At 37.6% G+C, this 23,615-nt stretch overlaps 1 protein-coding gene across 1 annotated transcript in view; it reads left to right on the top strand.

Moving 5' to 3' along the window:
- Positions 1-23,615, top strand: part of ZEB1 (zinc finger E-box binding homeobox 1) — a 121,600-nt gene that overhangs the window by 89,802 nt on the left and 8,183 nt on the right. Inside the window, exons 2-6 of the mRNA XM_069006531.1 lie at positions 6,743-6,943; positions 12,059-12,121; positions 13,754-13,915; positions 16,831-17,033; positions 22,637-22,742. Of these exons, the coding sequence (XP_068862632.1) occupies positions 6,743-6,943; positions 12,059-12,121; positions 13,754-13,915; positions 16,831-17,033; positions 22,637-22,742 (735 nt within the window). The remainder of the gene's footprint in view (positions 1-6,742; positions 6,944-12,058; positions 12,122-13,753; positions 13,916-16,830; positions 17,034-22,636; positions 22,743-23,615) is intronic.

Raw genomic sequence — 23,615 nt, 5'->3', positions numbered from 1 at the left:
ACTTTTGTATGAGTAACAAGCAAACAAAGACTCTTTGCGTTGTAGGGGAGGGCGGCACGATGACATGTATGAAATCATGGACAGCATAGAGAACACAAGAGGGGATGATTTAGAGGACACCCACTGAATGTAGTGCAGAGCAGGTTCAAAATCAGCAGAAGAAACTTAGTCTGCCCACAACACCGAGCTGTGAAACTGCTTGCCTCAGACTAATGTAGATGCCAAAATTTTCATGAATTCAAGAAGTAAGCAGACAAATTCACAGAAAAAGAAGCTATTAGGTATGAAGACAACACAAGTCATTTAGGAATTCCAGAAGCCAGATATCTCCAACCAGAGAATTTTAATAGAAGCATGAGCGTATGCCTTCTTTTTCCTTAAACTCTTTCTCATGTTTCTGGTTCAGATGGTTCTGTATATATTATTAGATGTCAGGTGTATGTATTAAACTGAGAAGAAAAATGTGAAAAGAACATAAAGGTCCGGCTTTACTAAAGATACTGGGCAGCTTATCAGTGGAGAGTCGAAAGTATGGCATTTCGTTCAAGAGTAGTAACAAAATTAATAGTATACCCTAAAATCTAAGTATAAAATACTGAATGCTAAATGACTGGGTTTCAGACTTCACAATGTATTTTGCTTAAATATTAGACTAGAGCTAAATAATATATAGGAGCAGATTTTCAGGTGGGCTGACAGAGAGTAAATGGTTTTCAAGAGATGATTGTAGGCTGTCAGAGCAGAAATCCATGAACCGGGAATGAACTTCAAATAGCACAGGAGTTGTACCAGTTTGTATAATCAAACCTTTCTTTCTAAGAGTATTCATGCATGAACATTAAAAAATTTTTATTTTGGAAGAGCTTTTAGAAGTAGGATTTCTAAAAGATCAGAATCTCTCACACCTGTTCTACATCTCCAGCCAGTTAAATGTTGGGATGCTGACCTCACACAACTCGGATGTATTGGTTACGTGTTTGTCATCTTAAAAAATTCAAGGGTGTTGGTGTTAACTTGCAAATTCCTAAAAGTTGTGGGTTTGGTTTTTTTCAGTGGAAGTAGGTAGGATTTTTGGATTAAGTATGGAGAGGTGTACAAAAGACAGGTAGTAAGAATGCTGGACCAGATTCTACATAAAAGACAGTGACCATTGTCAGGTATTGAACAAAAGGTTGTAGCAGGTTCAAAGCAGCCTTCCAGATCCTGGTATTACATGCTAGGCATTTTGCCTTCGTTCTGTGGAAGTCTGTCCTCTCTTTAGTGAGTTCTGTCCTCTTGCCACCTGATCTCAAATTATTTTGATGCATATTCCATCACGTATGTTTTTATCTTGTTGAGTGTCATCAACTTGATTGAGTCATTCCTTGTGCTGGGAATGTCAACTTCCATGTCATCTAAGGATTCTGAGGGCAGGTCTGGATGGGGGAGTGGTGAGCAGGTACCCACTGACAGCTTTTTAAGGAGCTTTCCTTCAATTGCCACCCAAGTCACAATAATAATAATTGTCCTTCTGGGGACTCACCCATTATGTTATGGAAAAAATGAATCCTATAGTCTTTCATCGCCACAGTATTAGTGTTCACCTTGAATTTCCTGGGTTTACTGGTTTTAAATCAGACAACTAGCAATTTTTTCCTTTCAAATATCATGTTTGATTTGATTAGACATATGTATCATAGTTTCCTACCTGTATTCAACCAGCAAAATAATATGTATTTCTGGTTTAGCTCTTTAATCACTACTTCTATCTGAGCACATTCCTTTTTTAATTAGAATTGTGCAATGTCATACATCTGCTTTGCATTTAGGACTGTAAAAATCCAGAAAGCAAAGTCCATTTTCTGCAGTTCATTTTGCAGTCATTTGTTCTTAGAGCAAGGAAAGTTTCAACTACAGATAGTCATTTATTCTTTAAGAATCAGGATACTGTATCAAGAAAGTGCTCAAGAGGAGAATAAGTAATTACGGTTCATGAGATATAATTTTTAATTACTATTTCATAGTTATTTCAGATGTTACATAGTAATGATATAAAAATTGGTCTTATTGAATAAATATTTAGTCTTCGGTGTCATAATACATTTGTTGAGGCTTTCTATTAATCTGTGAAAGTAAAGCTGAAATTAATAATTAAACTTTAATAATGTGAAATTTTGCTGAGGTGGCATACTGTACATTGAACAGAATAGGCCCATATGTGTGTCATACATCATACATGCTTGTCTGGTGGCCTGTCTTCAGTGGTTTACAGCCATGGTTCATGATCTGTAGCTTTTACAGTTAAAGATAAGACACCCTTCAGTGGTCTGCTGCTTGTCCCCTGTGGCTGATGGCCGTCCCTGGAGCTGTGGTGGCCGAGGGTGATGTAACCTCTCTAATTGTCCTTGCTTTTCGCAGAGCAATGTCTCATTGTGGAGACACTGACTGCTGTTGGTGCCAGGTTTCTGTGATCCAGGCTGAATTATTTTATTTAGCTAGTCACTACTTTTAAATGACATTAGCTAAAAGTAAATAGTACTGAAGTCTGAAATACCTGTAGCTACTTCACTGGGAAGCCACAACTGTTCCAGGCAAGGTTTTACATGTGTTTTATTTTCAGCATGGAATATTTTGCCAAATTAGAAGCCCCTTGAAGTCATCTTTTATGTATAGTCAATTGAATTTCTTTCAGAGATTGTAAGCAGTTGTCTCTACATATTGCTTTTGTATTGAGTATACTTCAATCTTTATCCAAAAAGGTTTAATGAAATTTATTTCTCTCAACTTCAGCAGCTTCTGTGGCGCCAGGTATTGAGCAAGGCTTGTGAGATTGTTGTCCTCTTCTTTCAGTGGTGACTATACTGAGGAAACATCAAGGATGAGAGGAGAAAATGCACAAAATTATGTACAGATAGTGAAGGTCTAAATTTGGCTGTAGGACTGAACTGAAGAAAGGAGAGGGGGAGGATGACTACTCCTGGAACTGATTGCCAGATGCCATAGTTCCTGTGAAACATGGAGCCAAAACCTGTCTGAGCAAATGGAGGCAGCAGCTTCCTACTACCACCCATTAGTCTTGCAGGGCACCAGAAGCAGATCTGCATTGCTAAAGCTAAGATTTGCAGCCATGAAGGTATCAGTATGGTATCATGTAATGGGTTTTTGATTTTAATTTTAATTAGCTAAAAATACAGTAAATTACAGGGTTTGATTGTTCTTTTTAAACCATCATTTCCATTAAAGAATGTTAATACATTCTTTGAAATCAAACACTTGACTTTGAAAGCTGAGCATTCAAAAAAGTTGGAAATTGTCGAAATGAAGATTGTTCAAACTGTTTTAATCTATTCCTTGCATGTATGCATAACGATAAGATCTTTAATTGTGTGATCACATAATTTTTTCACAGGAGGAATGGTGCCCAGAGAATGAATCAGGGGCGTTTATTAAAGGAAGCTGTTGCCTCCAGAACCCTTGCCTTAATTGCTGGAAAGTGTAGTAATTTAAGTAGAGGCCTGCAGGAATCAAAAGCACTCTCTCCACGGTGTTTGAAAGCTCCACAGAAAGACTAGATTTTACTTTCTCATTTCGAAAGAGGTTTTATGTGATTCTGGGAGGTCACTTATTTGGAGGTGATCTCTATGTTTCCAGTTGCTGTGGCACACGGGCCAAGGTACCTGGGCTCTGGGCACAGCTGCATTTGGAGTGAACATAAATGTGCTTTGGATGTGTAAAAAGCGGTATAAATGCAGAGTCCTCTGAAAAGTACAGCCTGAAGTGCCCTGCACTGACGTGGCAATGCCAGGATTGCCAGAAGACTTTTCTGGGTTTTAAGCAGCTGGGTTCTAATCTGCAAAATGGAGATAGTATCACCCTACTGCAGATCAGTTAATTATATGTTTTGAAGCATTCCTGCTGAACACCGTGTAAGGAAATTATATATAATATAAAATATATAATCATATCATTATACAATATACAGTTACAATATATTGCATATAAGCATATGCAATATATTATATAATATGGAGTTCCATTCTGGCTATCATCCTGTTAGGGAAGTTCTGGGAACACTGCTGGCTGACGGGAATAAGAAGAATGAGCAATCACTTTGCAGTCTAAACAATTGAGGCAGAATGCTACAAATGCTCAGTTCACTCCATAAAACTGAGCATTCCCTTCATATTTGCTATCACTGCACTAGATGAGGCAGGAATCCTGCAGAAGGAAAGCAGCATGTAATCATTTAGTTAAAGTTATGTGTAGGTATATGAGTGGTTCTGTCATTTTAAATGCTCGACTTTCCGCTGTGTTTGGTGGTGGGTTGCCTGTCCATCCCAGATGCACTGAGGCCTTTTTGGATGCAGCTTTGGTAGATTTATTTTTCCCAAAGCATTTTGGGGAGAGGAAAAAAGGATGTTAGAGCCAGATTTCTTGTTTGCTTTATTGTCTTGCCTTGTTTGCAACTGATTTTTAATGGAAGAAACTGAAATCCCAAAGACCATTTCTTCCTTGCTTTTTATGAGGAAGCAGGAGTTTTTAACTTTTGCAGAGTTGGCACTTGAGTATAGTGAGGATGTATGGAAATGTTTCAAGGTGAAGAGAGCCATAATAAATAGATTATATCTGTAATATATTTGATGAGGAAGGAAGAAACATTTTTTCTCCGTAAGTCTAATTCTTGAAAACAAACTGATTATGCTTTTGTTTTCCATAAAACCACTCTAAATCTAAGGAATGCCACTTAATTTCCTAAACTAAACAGGACATTTATTTTTAAAAAATCAAGTATTCATTATCTACACTTCAACTTATGCCTATAAATTTTGATCCCTGCTCTTAATGATCTCCTTTATGTGTGACAAATGTAAATATGTTGCTATTTTATATTAATAATCTGCTACATCTAAGCCTCAGAGCAAAACCCAGTCAAGATAAAAGGCTAAAATTATTTTCCACTTCCTCCTGTTTTATGTCTGTTCTCACACTTTTTTAAAGTTGCATTTACCATTTCTCAGGAGAATAAATTCATAAATCTCTTATGCTTTGGGGAGGGAATACATGTATGTCTTCTATATCCCCCAGTATGACACTATCACTTACAGTAGCTATTTTACTTTGCAAAATCAGCTACAAGATATTAAGTGAATATCAATCTATCAATTGAAATGGACCAGATACTAGTTTTTAGGCAATTTGCCTAAATTTGCTGTTTTAGAAGATGTCAATACCATGAGCAGTGAGTTACTACATTTTTCAAATAGCACTATTTAAAATACAGAAACATTGAATGATTGTTTTAAATTCAAAAGGCTCTTTTGTCATTCTCATGCATGTTTTAGATGAGACATTTTTCTCCTGAATTGGAAGGAAATGAGATAGTAGCCTGTCTGTTCATAATGTTAGTCACTTTTCCTGGTTACATGCATTTTTAAATGACTGAAATATCTACTTTAAAAAAAACAGAGCTAACTTCAGAAGAGCAGGAGTCTGGTTTGCTATTTATCTACCTTAATAGGCAGTATTTCACATGAAAGAATCAGTCTGGCTTCTTGGGAACTAACAGTGACAGGATGCAGGTATCATAAAGTACCATGGTTATGTGCCTCCCAGGTATAATTCTGATAACCACTGAAGGAGTGCTGCAGCCAAGTCTTGTTGGTTTATCAATCTATAAATTTATTCTCTCTCTTAGACTGTATTTTGAAGCATTTTAGTAAGAAGTTCAAACTTGGCAGTGAAGGAATAATACCCATGTAAATCTGTTTCATAGTTTAACTTCAGTGTGAGTAACAAGACATTTAAACAGATTGTGAAAGTCATTTTTTATTAATGTAGTTTACTTTCAGTTCCTTACATTTTAAGTTGAAATGGCTGTAACTGATCTTTTGTGCCTACAAATGAAGACTATTTTAATAATAATCTGCTCCCATGTGACAGAAACATATATATTGTCATGTAATCCTTTGTCCAAAGACTCTTGCAATATGTTCTCCAGGCTAAGAAAGTAGAGTTATTACCTTTTCATGGTAACTGGGCAAATGTTACGTGAGATTCCCCATCTAAGTGATCTCTGTGATTTTTCCTTTCACATTCGTCCTTCTGAGTCTTTAATGGATGTAATTACAAGAGCATTTTAGCTTGGATCAGGAGCACTTAAGCCATTCTGAATTAAATCTCATTGTTATTCCCGCTTGTTTCTCCATGATTCCCATAGCTGGAGCGTGGGGTGGCATTGGTTACAGGAGGAGGCGGTGGAAGCTGGGCTGGGTGAGCACACAGTGTGTGCCTGCAAGGGCTGGCTCCGTGGGACCCCAGGAGTGGCTGGGCTGCTCTCTCTGAAGGGTGCTCAGCCTGGGGCCATGGGGTCTTCAGTGCCATAATAATCCTAAGTGAGACGTACAGCAATGCTGGCATCCAAATTGGAGTGATGCAGTTGGAATTCTGTTGCTCCACTGTGGCTCCAGCTCTGGAGTTGTCCACTGCCTTCCCTAGCCTTATGCTGGGTGTGCACAGTGAGAGGTGCTGTGGTTCCCAGCAGTGGATTGGGAGTCCAGGAGCTGTCAGATGTCTCCTTGTGTGCTGACATTACATCCAAGTTGCTCACAAGGCACTGCCATCCCCATGGGGCAAGAAGCACTAATAATGTGAGTCCACGGAGATGCCCTATGTATACCACCTGGCCAGAGTACTGAAAGCTTTGGAGCTCCATGCTGTCAGTTAAGAGTATATTGATCAGTATTTTGTTTTTGTCTCTCCACAGTCACCAATTATAACAATGTGGTAGAAGCAAACTCAGATTCAGATGATGAAGATAAATTGCATATAGTGGAAGAGGAAAGTGTAACAGATGCAGCAGACTGTGATGCTAGTGTGCCAGAAGATGACTTGCCAACAGACCATATAGTATTACCAGAAAACAGTGAAAGAGAAGGGAGTACAAAGAGTTGCTGGGAAGATGAAGGTATGTTCATTTCCACTGATGATACTGTGTTGAGAAAGTTTTCTAAAATGAAGATTCAAGAGAATTTTTTTTGGTCACATTATTACTGAAATAACATGTAATATTCACAATCAAAAAAGAGGGTTTATAACATATTTATTATACCATACTTCATGTTCTTCATTTATTATTTGAAGCAGATTCAGAAGTGGATTAATTCCATTTGCACTGTTTAACAGGAGCTTCCAGTGTGTAGATGCAGCATTCCAAAGAGACTAGTTACTTTGTCTTTGTTTTTTCAAGTCTTTGCCTGACAGATCTCTGCCATAGCTCCCTGTAAGATTCAGGATTGGTTCAGCTTGGGGAGTAAGCAGGAACCAAAAATCATGGAAAAAAGAAAATTCAGATGTTAATTTCTCTTTTTCCTTGTAAAACGCAGGCAGAAAAAATAACTTTTAGATTACTAGTTTTAGAATTGGCTATGTAAGTCTTAATGAATCTTTATTTTGAAAACACTGGAAGGAGGTAAATGCTGCACATATTATGCAGCAGGTTTAGAAGCTGAAAATTTTAAGCAGACAGGAAATGGGGCTTTTTTTACTGTGGAATCAGATACTGAGTTTCATAATATCGCACAGCATGCTTACTTTTGAGCCAAATTGGGATAAATGCATAAATTAGTGGAATTTATTGTGGAATTTGGCCTTAATGCCCTGAAAGATACAGAATGTTTTCCAGCATATCCCTGTTTGTATCTGAACTCCAGCCACAATTCCTAGCATCCACCTTTTAACACTGATGGTTTAATACATGGTACATGACCTCACATCTAAATAAACGGAAAGCAGTCATATGGTCCCTAACTGCAGTCCAGCTGAGAGAGAGCAGCTGAGAGTTCAAAGAATAGCATCAGCTCAGCCTGTTTTTACATAGCTGCTATTGCCAAGGTATGCTGTGCAGGGAAATGAGTATTTTGGAGCTAAATTATTAGGTAGGTAATTTTCTTAGTTTTCCTGTAATGTCTTTGCTCTCCTGCAGGCTGTGTCTATCAGAAGTTGTGGTTACATTAAAATGGACTCTGTGTAGGCTGGAACCCTTCAAGCATAGATGTAGGAAACCTGAAAAGGGGAGGGAAGAAGAGCACTGGCTCACAGACATTTGGGGCCAAAACCTCTTGTACTGGACGTTTCCTGGAGATGTACCCATCACACAGCATCTCGGGCAACTTTCTGTGGGTTTTCAGGGCTCTAGACATGTGATGGCATCTTTTTTGACTCCTTATGTCAAATGTACCATTTTTAACCTTTAAATTTTTTTTTGCTAAAATTCTAAATTCTATTTAATTTTAAATTCTACTGTGGGTGTACATTTGCAACGTGGGCAATGTTTCTCTACTTTGGAGTTTGCAAATGAAGATGGAATTTCATTGGTACCCAGACAAAAGATTAATCAATTGCCATACAGGCTTGCTCAACAACCACAAATTTCGTCTGTAAAAATTATGTATTCTGAAGCCTCTTTTGTAGCAGTCTGGAGGGGTTTTTTAATTTTATAATTAGGGGTTTTTAAATAAATCATTTAAATTTCTGACTACACGAGAAAAGTGAAGGCTACATTAGGTTTTATGGAGCTTTGATTTGCTAGGGTAGAGTACTGTTTACTCTTTTGATAGCTTTCCTGGAAGGAAAGATATGAGCTGAAAATCATATCATCAGTCTTGGTTGCATGTTAGAAATAAGAAGAGAGAGGTACTGAATACATGATCTCTCTCATGCAGGGAAAGGTACTGGGGTAGATGGTGTCCAACCATCTTCAAGATTGGTGATTATCTTTAGAAAATATATTCTACAGCAGTTTTAGTAAGTTGTGTTTCATCAGTAAAGTAGTACTCAGTAGTTCTGGGTTTAGCTGAACTTAACAGAATGAGTTTTTTGCATATTTATTCTGTTCCCGAATTGCCAAGAATAGAAGCACCACACATAACATTTCTTTATCAGATTAGTTTCCTTCCGTTTCCAGTCATTCTAACTGAATTTCTAAAAGACCCTAGGAACAGGTGTTTTAAATATAAGGTGTGTTTCTCAAGAGGTTTAACTGAAACAGTCCTATGGGTTTAAAAAAGTGAACCACGTGTATCCTGTACAAGTTGTTGACAGTGTGCCAGCATTCATGTGTGCAATGATTCTCTAATATGATTTTTCTTTAGTTAGAAGCAAAAGCTATGCTACAATTAAAAGAAAAAAAAAAAGCAGGAATTAAATGTGCTGTATTAAAGCTCTTTAAAAAGCATTATTATGTACTGTAAGTATTTAGCAAACCTGGAGGTCTCAGGACTGGAACTAAGATATCTTTGAAAATGATATAAATATGTTTTGTGTTTAAGCTCTTTCTGGAATTCAAAGATTCCTTTAAGTCATCAAATGTTAGGTTGAGCCTATATGCTCAAAAGTGTGTTCTGACATTTGATGTGCTGTATGGCCTTTTTTTGATCAAAAAGCAAGCAACCAGTCAATACTGCAAGCTGTAAATAGTGCTTGCTACATGAGTATCAGAAAATTAGCCCTCAAGAATTTAAATTAGAAACTCTCTTGATGGGCTTTGGAATTTATTTCCTTCTCTGCAGATAAAGACTGCAGTGGAAATTTCAGTGAAGTTTGTCTTTCTGCCTACAGCTAAAATTTCCACTTTGCTAGTGGTTTCGATTTGATCAGTTATCTTAGCCATGCATAGATCTTTACTGTCAGCCAATGACAGTAGTTGTCAGGCATGTTTGCTGCTAGTTAACACTGGTCCCTGTCATCTGAAAATCATCAGCATTTAACCCTGGGAAGCCCCACTGTGTCTGTAAGCAGTAGCTCATAAACAGTGATGAGATGTAGACGTTCAAGAACCTGTTTTACAACTGTCTGGTATGTCCAGCTGTAATACCAGGATGCATATTCATGACCTACATGCTATTTGTGGAGACCTCTATTTTAGCTGTCATTTAGCAGGTAGCTTGAATTTCCTCTGGAACTCAGAGCTGTGACTTCTGCTTGGTTGAGCAGTGTCTTAATATCTGTTCCCCCATCATCACATCCCATTCTGTTGCTTACCAGCATCTGTATTTGCAGTGGGATAACTGGACTTCTGAGGGCACGATTGCAACGTTGCCTTTTTCTTGGAACATACATAGGTATAAGGATGGATATCTACTTAGTATTTTCCAAATTATTAATTATTCCTATAGCATTTCCCTTTGGAAAAGGGTTTCTCCCTGTCTTATACCCTACTTTTAGCTGTTGGGAAGAGACAGTACCAAACAGAGGTTAGGATTATTAGAACTGAGAGGGGGTATAACTTCACTGAGATTAATCTATAATGCCATAAATTCCTTGTCATTCCCTTGGGAAGCATAACTTTTATTTGTACTGAAGCCAGTGGAATTTACTGGAGTCACTGTAATTTAAATTTCCAGAGTAATAACTTACTGATATACCCCCCCTCATGTAGACTCTATTTCATAATGGAGAAAAATCACAAACCCTCTTTAAAGGCAAACAGTGGGTTGGCATCATGTTTGATTTTAAGAAATTAAATTTTGGGTTTAAATTTGCATTGCATCCAGTCATCCATCTTACAAACTCTGAACAAAGTCTGGTACCATGAGCCAAGAATGTAATTAGTTCACAATCCAGAACTGACCAATAAAATACAGGCTGTTTGAGTTTGTTGGGGTTTTTTGAATTGGTTTTTTTTCAGATGTCAATTGAAATTAAAGTAAGATTTAAGAGTTACAGTTTCCTTTTAAATGCATTTCTTGTTTAAAGCAAGAGAAGTGTTTAAATTGTCACTATTTGCAGATACCTTGGGTATGTGGGCTTTGATCAAAGTAGGCAGAATTATCAAGCTTTTCCTTTGAGGAAGCTGGTACTATTTGAGAACTTAAAGTTCTCCTAGGATTTATCATCTTCCACATAAAGGAGAAATTGGGTTCTCTTGTAGTTAAAAAGCTGGAATGTTCTGGGCTTTTGATTTGCCAAGCTGAAGAATTTTTCCTGCACTGAAGTAGAGTGAAGCAAGGTAAATAGAAGTGTAATAGTTGCCGTTTCAGATCAGAGCAACTGTGTGCTCTAACCTTCTGCATCACCTTTTTCTGCAGTGTAGGTCTGAAGCATCCAAAGTTTCCATAATGAAACTATGAAATAACACTTCAGTTTCACGTATATTAGGGTAGCATAGTACTGATAAAGAGCAAACCAAGAAACACAGCTTTCCTATGTACTTCTGTCAGAAAGCAGGTACTGACAGAAATATCAGCAGTGGCTTTTCCTATGGGAACTTCCCAATCCATGCTACCCAATGAACCAAAATAAAGAACAACTTGGCCATTTATTGATTTGAACCAGCAACCTGTAGTGAGTTAACACTTCCATGCTGCATCCTTTGAAGGCTGCAGCTCAGCAGAGCTGGCAGAGCTGGGGCAGCAGGTTGTCTCTGCAGCGTTGGTTCTGCTCATACCGAGTATTGGAATCGATATGTGAAGCATATCTGTAGTGCACAGTTGTTCTGAAGGGGGAGCACGTGTTTAAAATCCTTTTTTTTGTTTAAGCAATCACAGCCTTAAGTGGTTTCCAGATGATTTGCAAGAAAGAGAGCACATTAGGTTGCTGTTTGCAGACATTACCACCAAATTATCAATCATTTCTGAAAACCGCTAATTGGAGAAAATAATGTAACTGCATTTGTTTTATGATGTTCTGATTTCTGGAAATAATATTCCAGTGTATCAGATGGCTGCATTTGCAGATGGGGCCATTGAGCTGACTCTGGATTTGCTGGTGAAACACACTGTCCATGTCTTTACCTCCCTTCACATAATGGTCAGTGTTTAGTATTGCTTCCTTTTAAGGTTTGGTTTCCTTAAGTATGAAATACCTTTGTGGTTCAACTGATCACACACTGCTGAAATAATGTGCCATCCATATTTTTGAAAGAACATTGTGTTTAAACACACTCTTCTAAACAATACAGAAATGGAAAGCACTGCTGAAGAAATAACTCAAGTATATTAAGTTGGTCTGCATGTGGCTTTTGTTGTTGTTTTGTGGGGTTTTCTTAAAATGTTCATTCTTTTTGTGAAATGTGCTATTTCAGCTGGAAAAGAAAGAAAGGAAATCCTGGGGCCTGAAGCTCAAACAGATGAAATTGGATGTACAGGTATTTCTTTGTTAATCTGAGTCCCTTATACATAAAGTGTTATTGAATTTTGGTTAGGTGAGTATCATTCTGAAATCTTTGGAATTCTCCCACCTCTGTTTATAAAACTGCTTTGCTTTTCCATGCTAGAGGTATTAAACTGTAAACAGTGTTTTAGCTGAGGAAAATAGTCTGGGCACCTTTTGGTGGCCAGGATCCAGAGGTGTAGGTGACCAGTGACACAAAGCAGCCCTCCCTCCCTCCCCAGGACTGACCACAGAGCTCCAGCAGCACCATGTCTCCAAAGGAAATAACTGGGAGTAGCAATGATCTCGTATGTAGGTGTACCCATCAACAGGTAGTGTTTTAAACTACAAAAAAATATATAAAAATAAACTTAAGCTAATACTGTATTTTATTATCAACTCCTCTATTTGTACTGATTACACAGAAAGCAAAATAAAATGTGTACTTCAGTTTCAGACTCAAACAAAAACAGATGGTTTGTTATTTTTTCTAGTTCTCTGCTTGACAGAAGATTAATATATATCCCATCCAACTTTTTAAAGTTGTGTGGGGGTTTATTTAATGCCCTTACTAGATAGATAGATAATATTAGAGTAAGTCTTATTTAAAAGCAAACCCATATCTAAACATTGATATGTTTTAAACTCTAGATTCACACATTCTTTTAAGTTCCTATAAAGTCAGTTCTCTCCACATAAATGTGGAGAGCTGCATTATTCATTGCATTACCCTCTACATGTGAGACAGCCTCATGTCATAAAAAGATTGTGTCAAATTGTAAATTGAGTATATGACTTCACACTGAGATGAATCATAAAACTTCTCTTTCCTATTAAAAATATACCTCACATTAATAGTGGAGAACATCTGTCATGATTTAGGGTGCTGCAGGCAGAGCTTTCACAGAATGTTCCACCATGCTAAAAATAAACTCTATGAACAATGTATTTAGGGAAATACTTGGTATCAAATATTTATCGTATGTGCATTAAGTAAAATATTTACTTTATTATTTGCTAATTTTGCAATACAGTTGATCACTGGGTTTTTCTCTTTTAAGTTTTTAACTGGAGAATATTGAAGCGTGTTAACTAGATCTGAAGCCTTTTTGGTAGCCATTTCCAACACCAGAGAGCAAGCCAGTCAGAGTTCAAGTTTGCTGCATTTTTCTGGCCAGCTTGTTACTGAGTTTAAATATCTTCTTTGTGCTAATGAACAGTTATAAATAACATGAAAAATTGTGTCTTGAAGGCAGCAAAGGTCCTTTTGCAAAGACAGGAGCCAAGATGGTAAACTGACCTTCCAGCTACAAGGCCTAAATCATAATTAATGTTGCATTTAAGATTTTTTTGGAAATTGATAAGAACAGCTAAATATGAAATGATAAAAATGCACTGAGTTAAAGAGGTAAACTGTGTTTAGTCAAGTTTTTAAATATCATTATGCTGCCAGTTCTTTTAAAATGTGGCATAATCTGGCATCTTAAAGGGCTTGACCTACACTAGTATCTGTAAGGAGCTTTTAAATCCTTGGCTAGAGGGAGATTTGGTAATGTAAATTACTGAATCTCATTTATGTTCTTTTTAAACTTAATTTTGTATCTTGTGGCTTGTTTTTCATGCTTAGTAAAAGAAGATGAATGTGATTCTGATGCAGAAAATGAGCAAAACCATGACCCTAATGTTGAAGAGTTCCTTCAACAAGAAGATACAGCTGTTATCTACCCTGAAGCACCTGAGGAGGACCAGAGACAAGGCACACCAGAAGCTAGTGGTCAGGATGAAAATGGTAAATATGTCACCAGTTCAGTTCTTATGAAATCAGTTGTACTCACTACTTGGCCCAAAACTTCTGCTGTACTTAAGACAGCAGAATGCATGTACACGTAACTATAGAGGTAAAAAACTTTAGTTAAATAATTATAAGAGGATAGGATCATCATGCAAAAAACATTGCCACTTGATTTTGTGAAACAAGACATGCACTGGGATTCAGTTGTATGAGTACCTACATGATAACCTCAAGTCATTGAAAAGAAAAGTTCAAGCTTTCATAAATCCATTCAACATCCTTATATGAAAGAACAGAATAAACATTTATTAAATATAATAGATGTAAAGCAAAATAGTACAGTTTTATATAAGAATAACTTAAGAATAGCTATAACGTGTTTCTTTCCTTTTTTATATTTCTAAACAAAGCTCCCAAAAGGATCTATTAGATAGAATTTCTTTTATTGGGTAGCCAGTCTATGACAAGCTTTTGGGTTTGGCTTTTTTGCCTGAAAAGACAGCAGTGGGGAAAAAAAGCAGCATTGTTCATACAAAAACATCTATGTGAAAAAATAATGGCCTGTTGTTATTTTTAAGTAGATCTCGTTCTTTTTCTCTGAGAAAGTTTCATGCTTAAGGTGTTCTGAGTGAGATGAGAAGTTACACTTCGTTCATTTCTTCGTCATGAAATATTTGAAGGCAAATGCTGTTCAGATGGGTTTTGCATTCTGTGTGTTTTCTTAATTGTTCAGCTTAGATTGCTTGTGATAGTTGGAGTATTTATGATTTTTCAGTAAAAAGTAACATCTTACATAAATGGTTAGAATTTGTTGTGTTCTAGTCATTTTAAAAAATGTATATAACTGAACAGATAAATGTCATTGTAGCAGTAGTACTGTACTGGAGTCTAAGGGAGAGCAGTGAAAGAAGTAAAGATAACCTTTTTGTTCTTCTGCTCCAGAGATTTTATGCTATTAGAAATTTTACTTTAAAAAGTGCATTCATTAATTTAAGATTTTAATATGTGGTTGCAGTGGCACATATTGTCAAGTTAGTTTTGCAGACTTGCCATATGATTTCCATGTAATCATTAAAAATACACATTTGTATTAATCATTTAAATTGGACCTATCCCAGTAACTTCACAGAGAAGTATTCTGAAGATCACAATGCTGAATAATAGTGTTTAGTGTTTTAATCATTTTGGAACAGAAAATGCCAAAAATATAGTGACATTTGGTAATGGTATGTGCTTCCAAACTGGGTTACTGGACAAGAGAAGTGACAGAGTCAGAGTTTTTAGTGATTTTGGGAAACCATTGTCATTTCTCCATTTCCTCCAATGGAAATAGAATATAAATTAACATGCTTTTGACATTTCCACTGAGTTATATTTGTGCTGAAATTGAGTATTCTTTATGTCAGATGAGTTGAATTATAGATGGTAAAAAGAGAATTGAAAGGAAGCATACTTGTTCTTCACATGTGGGGATGGCTTCATTTTTTCAGTTAAACCAGGAAAAGCGGAAATGGAAAGAACAACAAAAAATCCCTGTGGATAGGGGTTACCTTGATTGTTACTATACAAAGTGTTAAAGGACCTATATGACAGAAAAAGTGGTGATTTTTAGCAATAAGGAAAAGTGGTTTAACTCTGCTTTTCACTGTTGCAAGAACAGTGGCACATTCAGTAAAAATAAAGTTGGTAAATTCCACACAAACAGAATGAATTGCTACTTCGTGGAACATATAATCAATCTGAGGTGATAACTGCTGGAAGAGGTCATGAAGGTAAATAATTCAGAAGTACTTTCTAAAGTACTGGTTCATTTTATGAGTATTAATAATTCTTACAGTTCTGAAACTTAAAATGACAGCGTGTACAAATGTGCCCCTTGTGCGTCAGAGCATAAAATGTTAATCAGTAAAGACCTTCCACCTTTCTCATGCTCAGCACAGTGCATAGAAGCCTCCTTGCAACATTTGCTTCCTGTTTGTCTTGAAGCACGGAAGCATGGTCATTGGAGTATATCATACCTATAAATTGATGGTTTGATCAAATACAGCAAACCCTGCATTTATTTGAACATACCTTCATCAATTTATAAAGAAATATTTTTTTCAGTCCTTTAAAAAATTAATTTTTCAAGGATAGAATGAGTTACTATGTGGAGGGCTAAACATATGCTGATATGAAGGGATGGAGTTAAAACTTTATAAATGGTGACTTCTCGAAATAGACTTGTGAAATTAATATTTAGCTTCAATCTGGTTTCACTTTTCCCTGTACTAATACAGAAGTACTTCATGAAAGCCAGCAAAAGAGATTCCATAGATCACATTAGACTCATAGGTATGCTCTCATGTTTGATCTCTCTACTTTCTGTCCTGCAGACAGTATGCCCTAATAACATGTACTTATCTGTGAATCACAGAATGGTTTGGGTTGGAAAGGACCTTTAAAGGTCTTCTAGGTCCAACCCCTCTGAAATTAGTTGGGACATCTTCAAGTTTATCAGGTTGCTCAGAACCCTGTCCAACCTGGTCTTGAATGTTTCCAGGAATGGGACATTTACCACCCCTGTGGGCAATCTGTTCGAGTGTTTTACCACCCTTATCACAAAAGATTTCTTCCTTATATCTAGTCTCAATCTACTCTCTTTTGGTTTAAAACCATTCCCCCTAGTCCTATCAGCATATTGTGCTGACTCTCTCCAGTGTACACTGGGGCAGCCATACCATAGTGTGGGAGGTTGCATAATACCTGTGGAAAAAATCTGAATTATCACTAGTCCTTCTCTAAAACAGATGGAGCTTCCAGCAGCTGCATGCTTTCTTACAGCAATATCTGTAAATGCAAAGCCTGTTTGTTGCTGGTAATAAGTTTGGAACTTGTTTATTTAAATCTGGTGCATTGTCTCTCCTGTGTAGGAACACCTGACGCGTTTTCCCAGCTGCTCACCTGCCCGTACTGTGATCGAGGGTACAAGCGTTTCACCTCTCTGAAGGAACACATCAAATACCGCCATGAAAAAAATGAAGATAACTTCAGTTGCTCCTTGTGCAGTTACACATTTGCCTACAGAACGCAGCTCGACCGCCACATGACATCACACAAATCAGGAAGAGATCCAGTAAGTGGCGTTGGAATTAAGGGTTTATTGTCCTCTGTAGCAACCCTGTGAGTTGTTATATGGGCAGAAATGTGCAGAGTGGGTAAGCTGTTCACAGCAGATTATCTGTGTGCTGATGGTCCAGTCCCAGAGCACACACTCAAGCTTGCTGCCCAAGTCAGGCTTTTTCTGTAGCTGTCAAAGATTGAGATCTCAATTCCTGTTTTCATTCATCTAGGCAGTTGTTTTCAGAAGTGCTTTATTACATTTATAAGTAATTTGTTGGTTTTTTTCTATTCGTTGGCATAAAAATTGCATAAAAATTATGACTCAAATCTAATTGCAAAACTTTAATGAAACATTTCCTTTTTTTTTCTTAGCATTTTTGCCCTTAAGAAACAAGGGGCAATTTCCATTGCTTGAATTGTGAGGTACAGTTTTTAAATTAAATTCATGCTATAAGACAATTTACAAATAATTAGTCTGTAAAATACAGTGTTTCAGTACTAAATGAAGCAACATAAAAGGCTAAAGATGTTATGAGCTTCTTTTCTCTGGTTCATGGACTGACCTGAGGGCATGGTTCCCTGAAATGTCTTCCATGAGTTAGCCCTCTGATCACTACAGAAGATCCTGAGATTCTGTTCTCCTGTCCTTCTTCTTCTTTTCTTTTTTTATCCCCACAATGTCCCATCGTCCATCCCCAGCACATGCTTCCATAGCTTATCAGAGGCACTCTGAGGCTCAGGAACCAAATGAAACAGTCAGGAATTATGCAGAGAGAAAACCATACAGATTTTCCACTGCCACCTTAAAGAGGTTTGGAGATGTTTTCTTCTGAGGACAGACTAGAAAGATTGATACTCTCCAGAAACGAAACAGGAGACAAATACAAGAGAAAGATGCAAAACAGAATTTGAAAGTAAAGGTGCTTCCACCATTTCTGGTAGCACCAAACCAACAGATCTTTTGTTAAAAGACTGAAAGGCTGTATCCCAGAGTAAAGGAGATGCTTTTTTACACATTGGCTATTAACCTCCGTCCTACAAAGTATTACCAAGTCCAGCAATTTCAAGGGCTTAAAAATTTATTATACATTTCTATACCTAAGTGTTCACATTCGCAGGTCAACTAAATAGGTACAAGAAGTATCAGCCATCCTGCTGCAAGGATTTTATTTTCTCACAAGCTTTGGAATAACCTCACCAGCATATTCTGGTGTGGCAGTTCTTTTTTATTCAAATATGCTTCCCATGAACAATTAATTTCTGTTTCACTTCCTTTTTGGCTCTGCTTCTACTTGAAAAGTTACTTTCGTCTTACATACATCTTATATTTCTAACTATAAAGTCTATGAATGCTATTTATATAATGCTTTTTTGTGGGCTACCACATTTGTTTTCAGTCTTTTCAGTTACGAGCCTAAAACCAGAAGAATAAGGTAGTTGAGGGAGATGGAAGCCTTTCCCATACTTGCATGTAGTTTGAATGAAAAAATAAAAAATACCAAGTGAGTAAACACTCTCAGAAGAATTGCTAAAAAGGGAAGCTTAAATTGTATTCCCACAGATATGTTTTAATGGATTTAGACTTTTGAAGGCACAATTGTATTTGATTAACGTTGTTTCTAGGAAGCATCTGGAACTCAGTATTACACCTGTTTAAGTGTGTTCTTTTCTCTCAAGCCATAACCAGAATTAAAACTACAATAGTTTAGATACTTGGCAAATTTGAAATACTTATTTGTTTAGGTTATTATCACAAAGTTGTCATGTCTTCAAACTTGGCTGCATATACATGATTACATCATTTGTGTAATGGAAAATGAACTTTTGTCCTTAGTAAAATATAGACCTCCTGGTTGTGGATCTTAAACAGCTGCATGTTTAAAACTTGATGTCTTATTCTAAAAGAACTTCACCTGACAATAGATTATTTGGATAACTTGGTTAGCTGGTAATGTCCATCACGTGACAATTTTGTAATTGTTCTGTACAAAGAAGCAAGGAGCAAAGATAAAATCTAGTGTAGTGAAGGCAGTGGAAGGGATACCTGCACACTGGACCTCCTTCTGAGCGAGGGGGAGGTGTGCAAAACTTCTGCTCCAGCAGACAGATGAGAGCCATCCTGCACCTTCTCCTTCATCCCTCCCTCCTCCCCATGCTCCTCAAGGCTCCCTTGGCTGCTCCTACACCACTAACAGTTGGTAGGAGGTGATGCTGCGTATGTTTCGTCTGACTCCACATGTGAAGCACCAGAAGAGATGCTGAAGTGTGAAAAAGTGATTCTTATATTTGTTTTAATTTTTTTCTCATCAATTTATGAAGCACCTGTAGGTAGTCTTTCAGAATTTTGCAGTGTTGTGCACACTGCTGAAAAATGGCAGTTCTTAGAGACTGTGGTCAAACCATCTGTGAAAAACCCCTGATATACCTGTCATTTCTGTCTTCCAAATAACTTTTGAGGATTCTCATTAATTAGTTTTGTTCTCTGGTGTGAGAGGGGTGGGCTTCAGTGCTAAGCACAGTAAACATTTGATGCAGGGATGTATTAGTCGCTAGTTACAGACCTTAATGCTGATGGTTCTTCTTTCAGTCCTTGAAGGAGTGTGAAGGAATGTTCTTTGAATATTGCAGTTAATTCTCTAATGAGGCTTTAACAGTGCTGAAATGGGGAAAAACGTTTGAATCTGAGAAAATGAAGGTGAAAGTATTACAGGTGGTACTTTGGAGAAGTGTTATGAGTTCTCAGTTACTTTTAAAGAAGATCCTTCAAAGTATTTCTGACGAAGTCCCAGATAGATAAAACAGTATTACGAGAGACAGCAAGAAAGCTGAACAGAGAGTTACAAATATAAGAAGCTAAAGCAAAATAGATTTGGAAACACTACATAGCAGAAAGCTTAAAGCACCTTATAGCTATGATCAGGAAAACAGGAAAACTCATTAAAAATTTGGTAAGTGGAGTGTGGACTTCCATGCCTTAGAAATAGAATATTAGATTTAAAGACTGGAGCAGAATCATTTCTGACAGATTGAATACATGCACTGATACTTAGTATGAATATTTATGTAGTCCAGGACCTGCAGTAACTGTATATATCCTGAGATCTGTTAGCTTGTATAATCTCAAGTCAAATTGTACTAACTGATTCTTGGCAGGCTTAAGTAAATCTTGACATGGTCCCTTAGACTCCGTGCAGTTGGATCATTAAAGTGAAATGCAGTGAGTCAGCCACAATCTTCTAGAACATCATCTTCAAGGGACTTAGTTAAATGGAGCTGAAAAGCCATGTGAACTAGCAAAAGACAGCTGACAAACCCCGGAACGAGGGTCAGATGCTAATCGGGATAAGTTGGAGTAGAGACCTCACTGCAGAGCCCAGGAGGAGACAGGAAGCAGCCCACCCTGAGCAGGGTGGGAGCAGAATCTGCTGAAAGGTAAAATCTGCAGCTCAACCAAATGCTTATTCCAAGGGAACCGTTGAATTAGAGTATTGGGAAGTAATTTAGATTATCTTATTTCAATTTGTCTTCTGTTAGCATTTGTAACATATAAAGGAGGACAGGGAGTAGAACAGGAAGGGTTGATAATTTGGACAGCATATCTCATTGCAAGAGTTCAGACTTTCATCCAGCAACCTGCACAACCATGAGTTCTTCAGATCTGCACGTGTGTCTCACAGCAGGGTCATCATCCCGAGTTTTATCCATCCTTGCTGCTCCAGCACACTTCTCAGCCCAGCAGTCATGTCTGTGCTCAGGGAAGAGCCCCAGCATGTGGTGAGCATCTGCTCCCAGTGCTGCCGAGCGCAGCAGGCCGGAGCCAGGGCTAGGAGTTCCCCACATGGTTTCACACCAGAGGCAACTGATCCACACCCGCTGCTCGTGGTGGGCAGCCTCTTTGTCCCCAGAGTCCATGAACAGCTTGCCACAAACTGTCTGATGCGGCTTGTCGGTGCTGGAGCCCAAGGTGCCACGACCTTCCTAAAAGCATCTCCAGAGCGAAGCCGCTCGGCAGGACCACTGTACCCACACGGGCCCACGCACACACACGCAGATAGCTCCAGTGAATGGGTCGACGACAAAGAGCTGGGAAGGGTCTCCATATAGAGTTCCACGGGAGGGGTTTAATGCAGCCACGCTCGTGAAGGGTTCCAGGGACAAAGAACAATGGAGGGTCCAGGGTTAAATATGGGAGCAGATCAAGCCTCAGGGACCAATGATCTGAGGGCACGGGGGCAGTACACAGGTGGGGTTAGGGTAAGGGAACCAATGGGGAAACTCTGAGGGAGTGGTGATGGGGCAGGGGCCAATGAGGGAAACCTGGAGTGGAGAACCTTCTAGGGCAGGGACATACAAGGTAGCAAGGGGCAGGGAGGCCATGGGCCAACCAGGGAAGCAGAACTGGGATACATTAACATACTAGAATAATGCTTCCGGGGGAAAGCCTTTTCTGTCACCTTAACCTGGGGAGAAATCTTCTGTACTAAGGACTGCCCCACCTTTGTCCCTTGTATCATAGGCTCACCAGCCACCACACAGCTCTGTTCATGAGTTTATGAAAATGCTTCCCCCAGTTACCAAAAATGTGCAGTTGTTTCCCAATTGTGGTACAATATCTTTTTGTCAAGCAAGCTCTACTTAAAAAGGAGCTGCTGGGTTTTTTTTAATAAACAAGTTGTTTGAAAAGAAGAATTCCTAATTCCTCTATTACATGTTGGTAATTAAGCTGCTTCAACTTTTAAAGTGCATGTGATTTTTGTCCTTAAAAATACACATTCATAGTTTTACACAGTTTGGGGTAAAATTACAGATCTTGCAAATACATGTCGCATGTACTACATATTGCACGTCTGTCTTAGCTGTTGCTTTTTTTTATGCTAGTGTAGCAATAAAGACAAAAACAATTTAGAAGTTAACAATAAATGCTCACACAAGGCAAAATCTAACAAAAATAATCACAGAGCTTCAGTGCAAATAGTGAAGAGGTTTGATGTTGAGTACTTGGGAAATCCCTCCATATTTTTATTTGTTTCAGTTTAGTTTCTCACATTTAGTTTGCAAATTAATTGTGACCAGAAGTCCCTTTATTGTCACTGAGCTACCTTCCCTTGAGCAATCTTGTGGCATCATTATATAGAGGAATCCAAGGCCAACAGTAAGCCCTGGAAGCATGTAAATGGAAAAATCAAGTCAATTGATTTAAGTTTAAACAGGCTTCTGTCAACTTTAATATTTTCTGTCCTGCATGAAATATTCTGTGGGTAGTGGGCTTGGGGTTTTTCCTGATGTTTTTGCTTTCACAAGTAGAATTAGGATTCATCCTGGAACTTCCTACTCACATAACATGTCAGTGTAGACATCACCTGAATTTAGGAGAAGGGGCAACTATATTTTGAATTTATTTTTTTCTTTTTACTGTACCAGATTTATTCAGAAAAAATGTGTCTCAGTTTTTACCTGATTTGTAATTTGTTTCTTTTTCCATACCACCTTCAGTGTCTTAAAATTATGGTTGATTGTTTTCAGGTTTGTATTGCATTTTCTCTGTTGCAATGTGAAAATACAAGGTGTTTGTGCAAGATTTTGTCCTGTAAAATAATTAAGACTTCTTTCTTACAGAGACATGTGACGCAGTCCAGTGGTAATAGAAAATTCAAGTGCACTGAATGTGGAAAAGCTTTTAAATATAAACATCACCTAAAGGAGCACCTACGAATCCACAGTGGTAAATAAATCAAGCGTTGAATTGAGTACTAATGTTGCCATTTCTGCTCTTTATAACTTTGATGTAGTAGCAGTCTTGTAAGTCTAAGTTTAAAATACTAGTGTTTTCCTTATTTTTTTCCCTCTGGAATACTGCAAGCACTGCCTGCAGCCTTCACCTCTGTGCAGGGAATATGCAGAAAAACTCAAAGAGGATTTTAAGTTGCAACTTAATCTCTTACAATTAAGGAAAACTTGACTTGTCACAGAAGAAATAGGGACATCTTTCTGGTCCTTTTCACTTGTCTGTTTTTTTCTTCAATGTTTGCAGATCATTCAGTGTGTTACAAGCCTTGCTAGAGAATTTTAATTGATAATAATCAGGGCATAAGAACCGTGTGTTCCTCCTGTCACTGTAATTGTCATCACTCAAGACAAGTCATATTAACATAGACTCAGGACACAATTTATTAGAAAAGTTCCAATTTATAAGAAATGTTATATATAATAATATATTTTAATTTATAATATAACAATAGGTTAGATGTGGTCACTCAAAAGAGATTATTAATTTTTGTCTTTAACCCGGTATTGTGGGTTATTGTGAGTATTGTAGCAAATATGGGTAGATTGTATTTGCATTTGCTGCAATAAAATATGCATAGCTCCTTATACATTATGATTTGCATTTATTGCATTTTTTTTCTTTAATCATATTCTTTTTTTTTTCCATTCTGAAGTACTTTATGTAGCTTCTGAAGTTAGTGGGGGTACTATTTTAATGGAGTTCAGTGAAATCTGTAATTGTCAAATAGAGAAATACTGGAACACATGATTATGTGGGCATCATCCTATACCTACTAGTGGATCACAAACTTATTAAAGGAGCCTTGGA

Source organism: Aphelocoma coerulescens, chromosome 2 (assembly GCF_041296385.1).
Source record: "Aphelocoma coerulescens isolate FSJ_1873_10779 chromosome 2, UR_Acoe_1.0, whole genome shotgun sequence".
NCBI classification, from domain to species: Eukaryota; Metazoa; Chordata; class Aves; order Passeriformes; family Corvidae; genus Aphelocoma; species Aphelocoma coerulescens.
The sequence above is the reverse complement of the archived record's forward strand: the minus strand, read 5'-3'. Positions and strand labels throughout refer to the sequence as shown.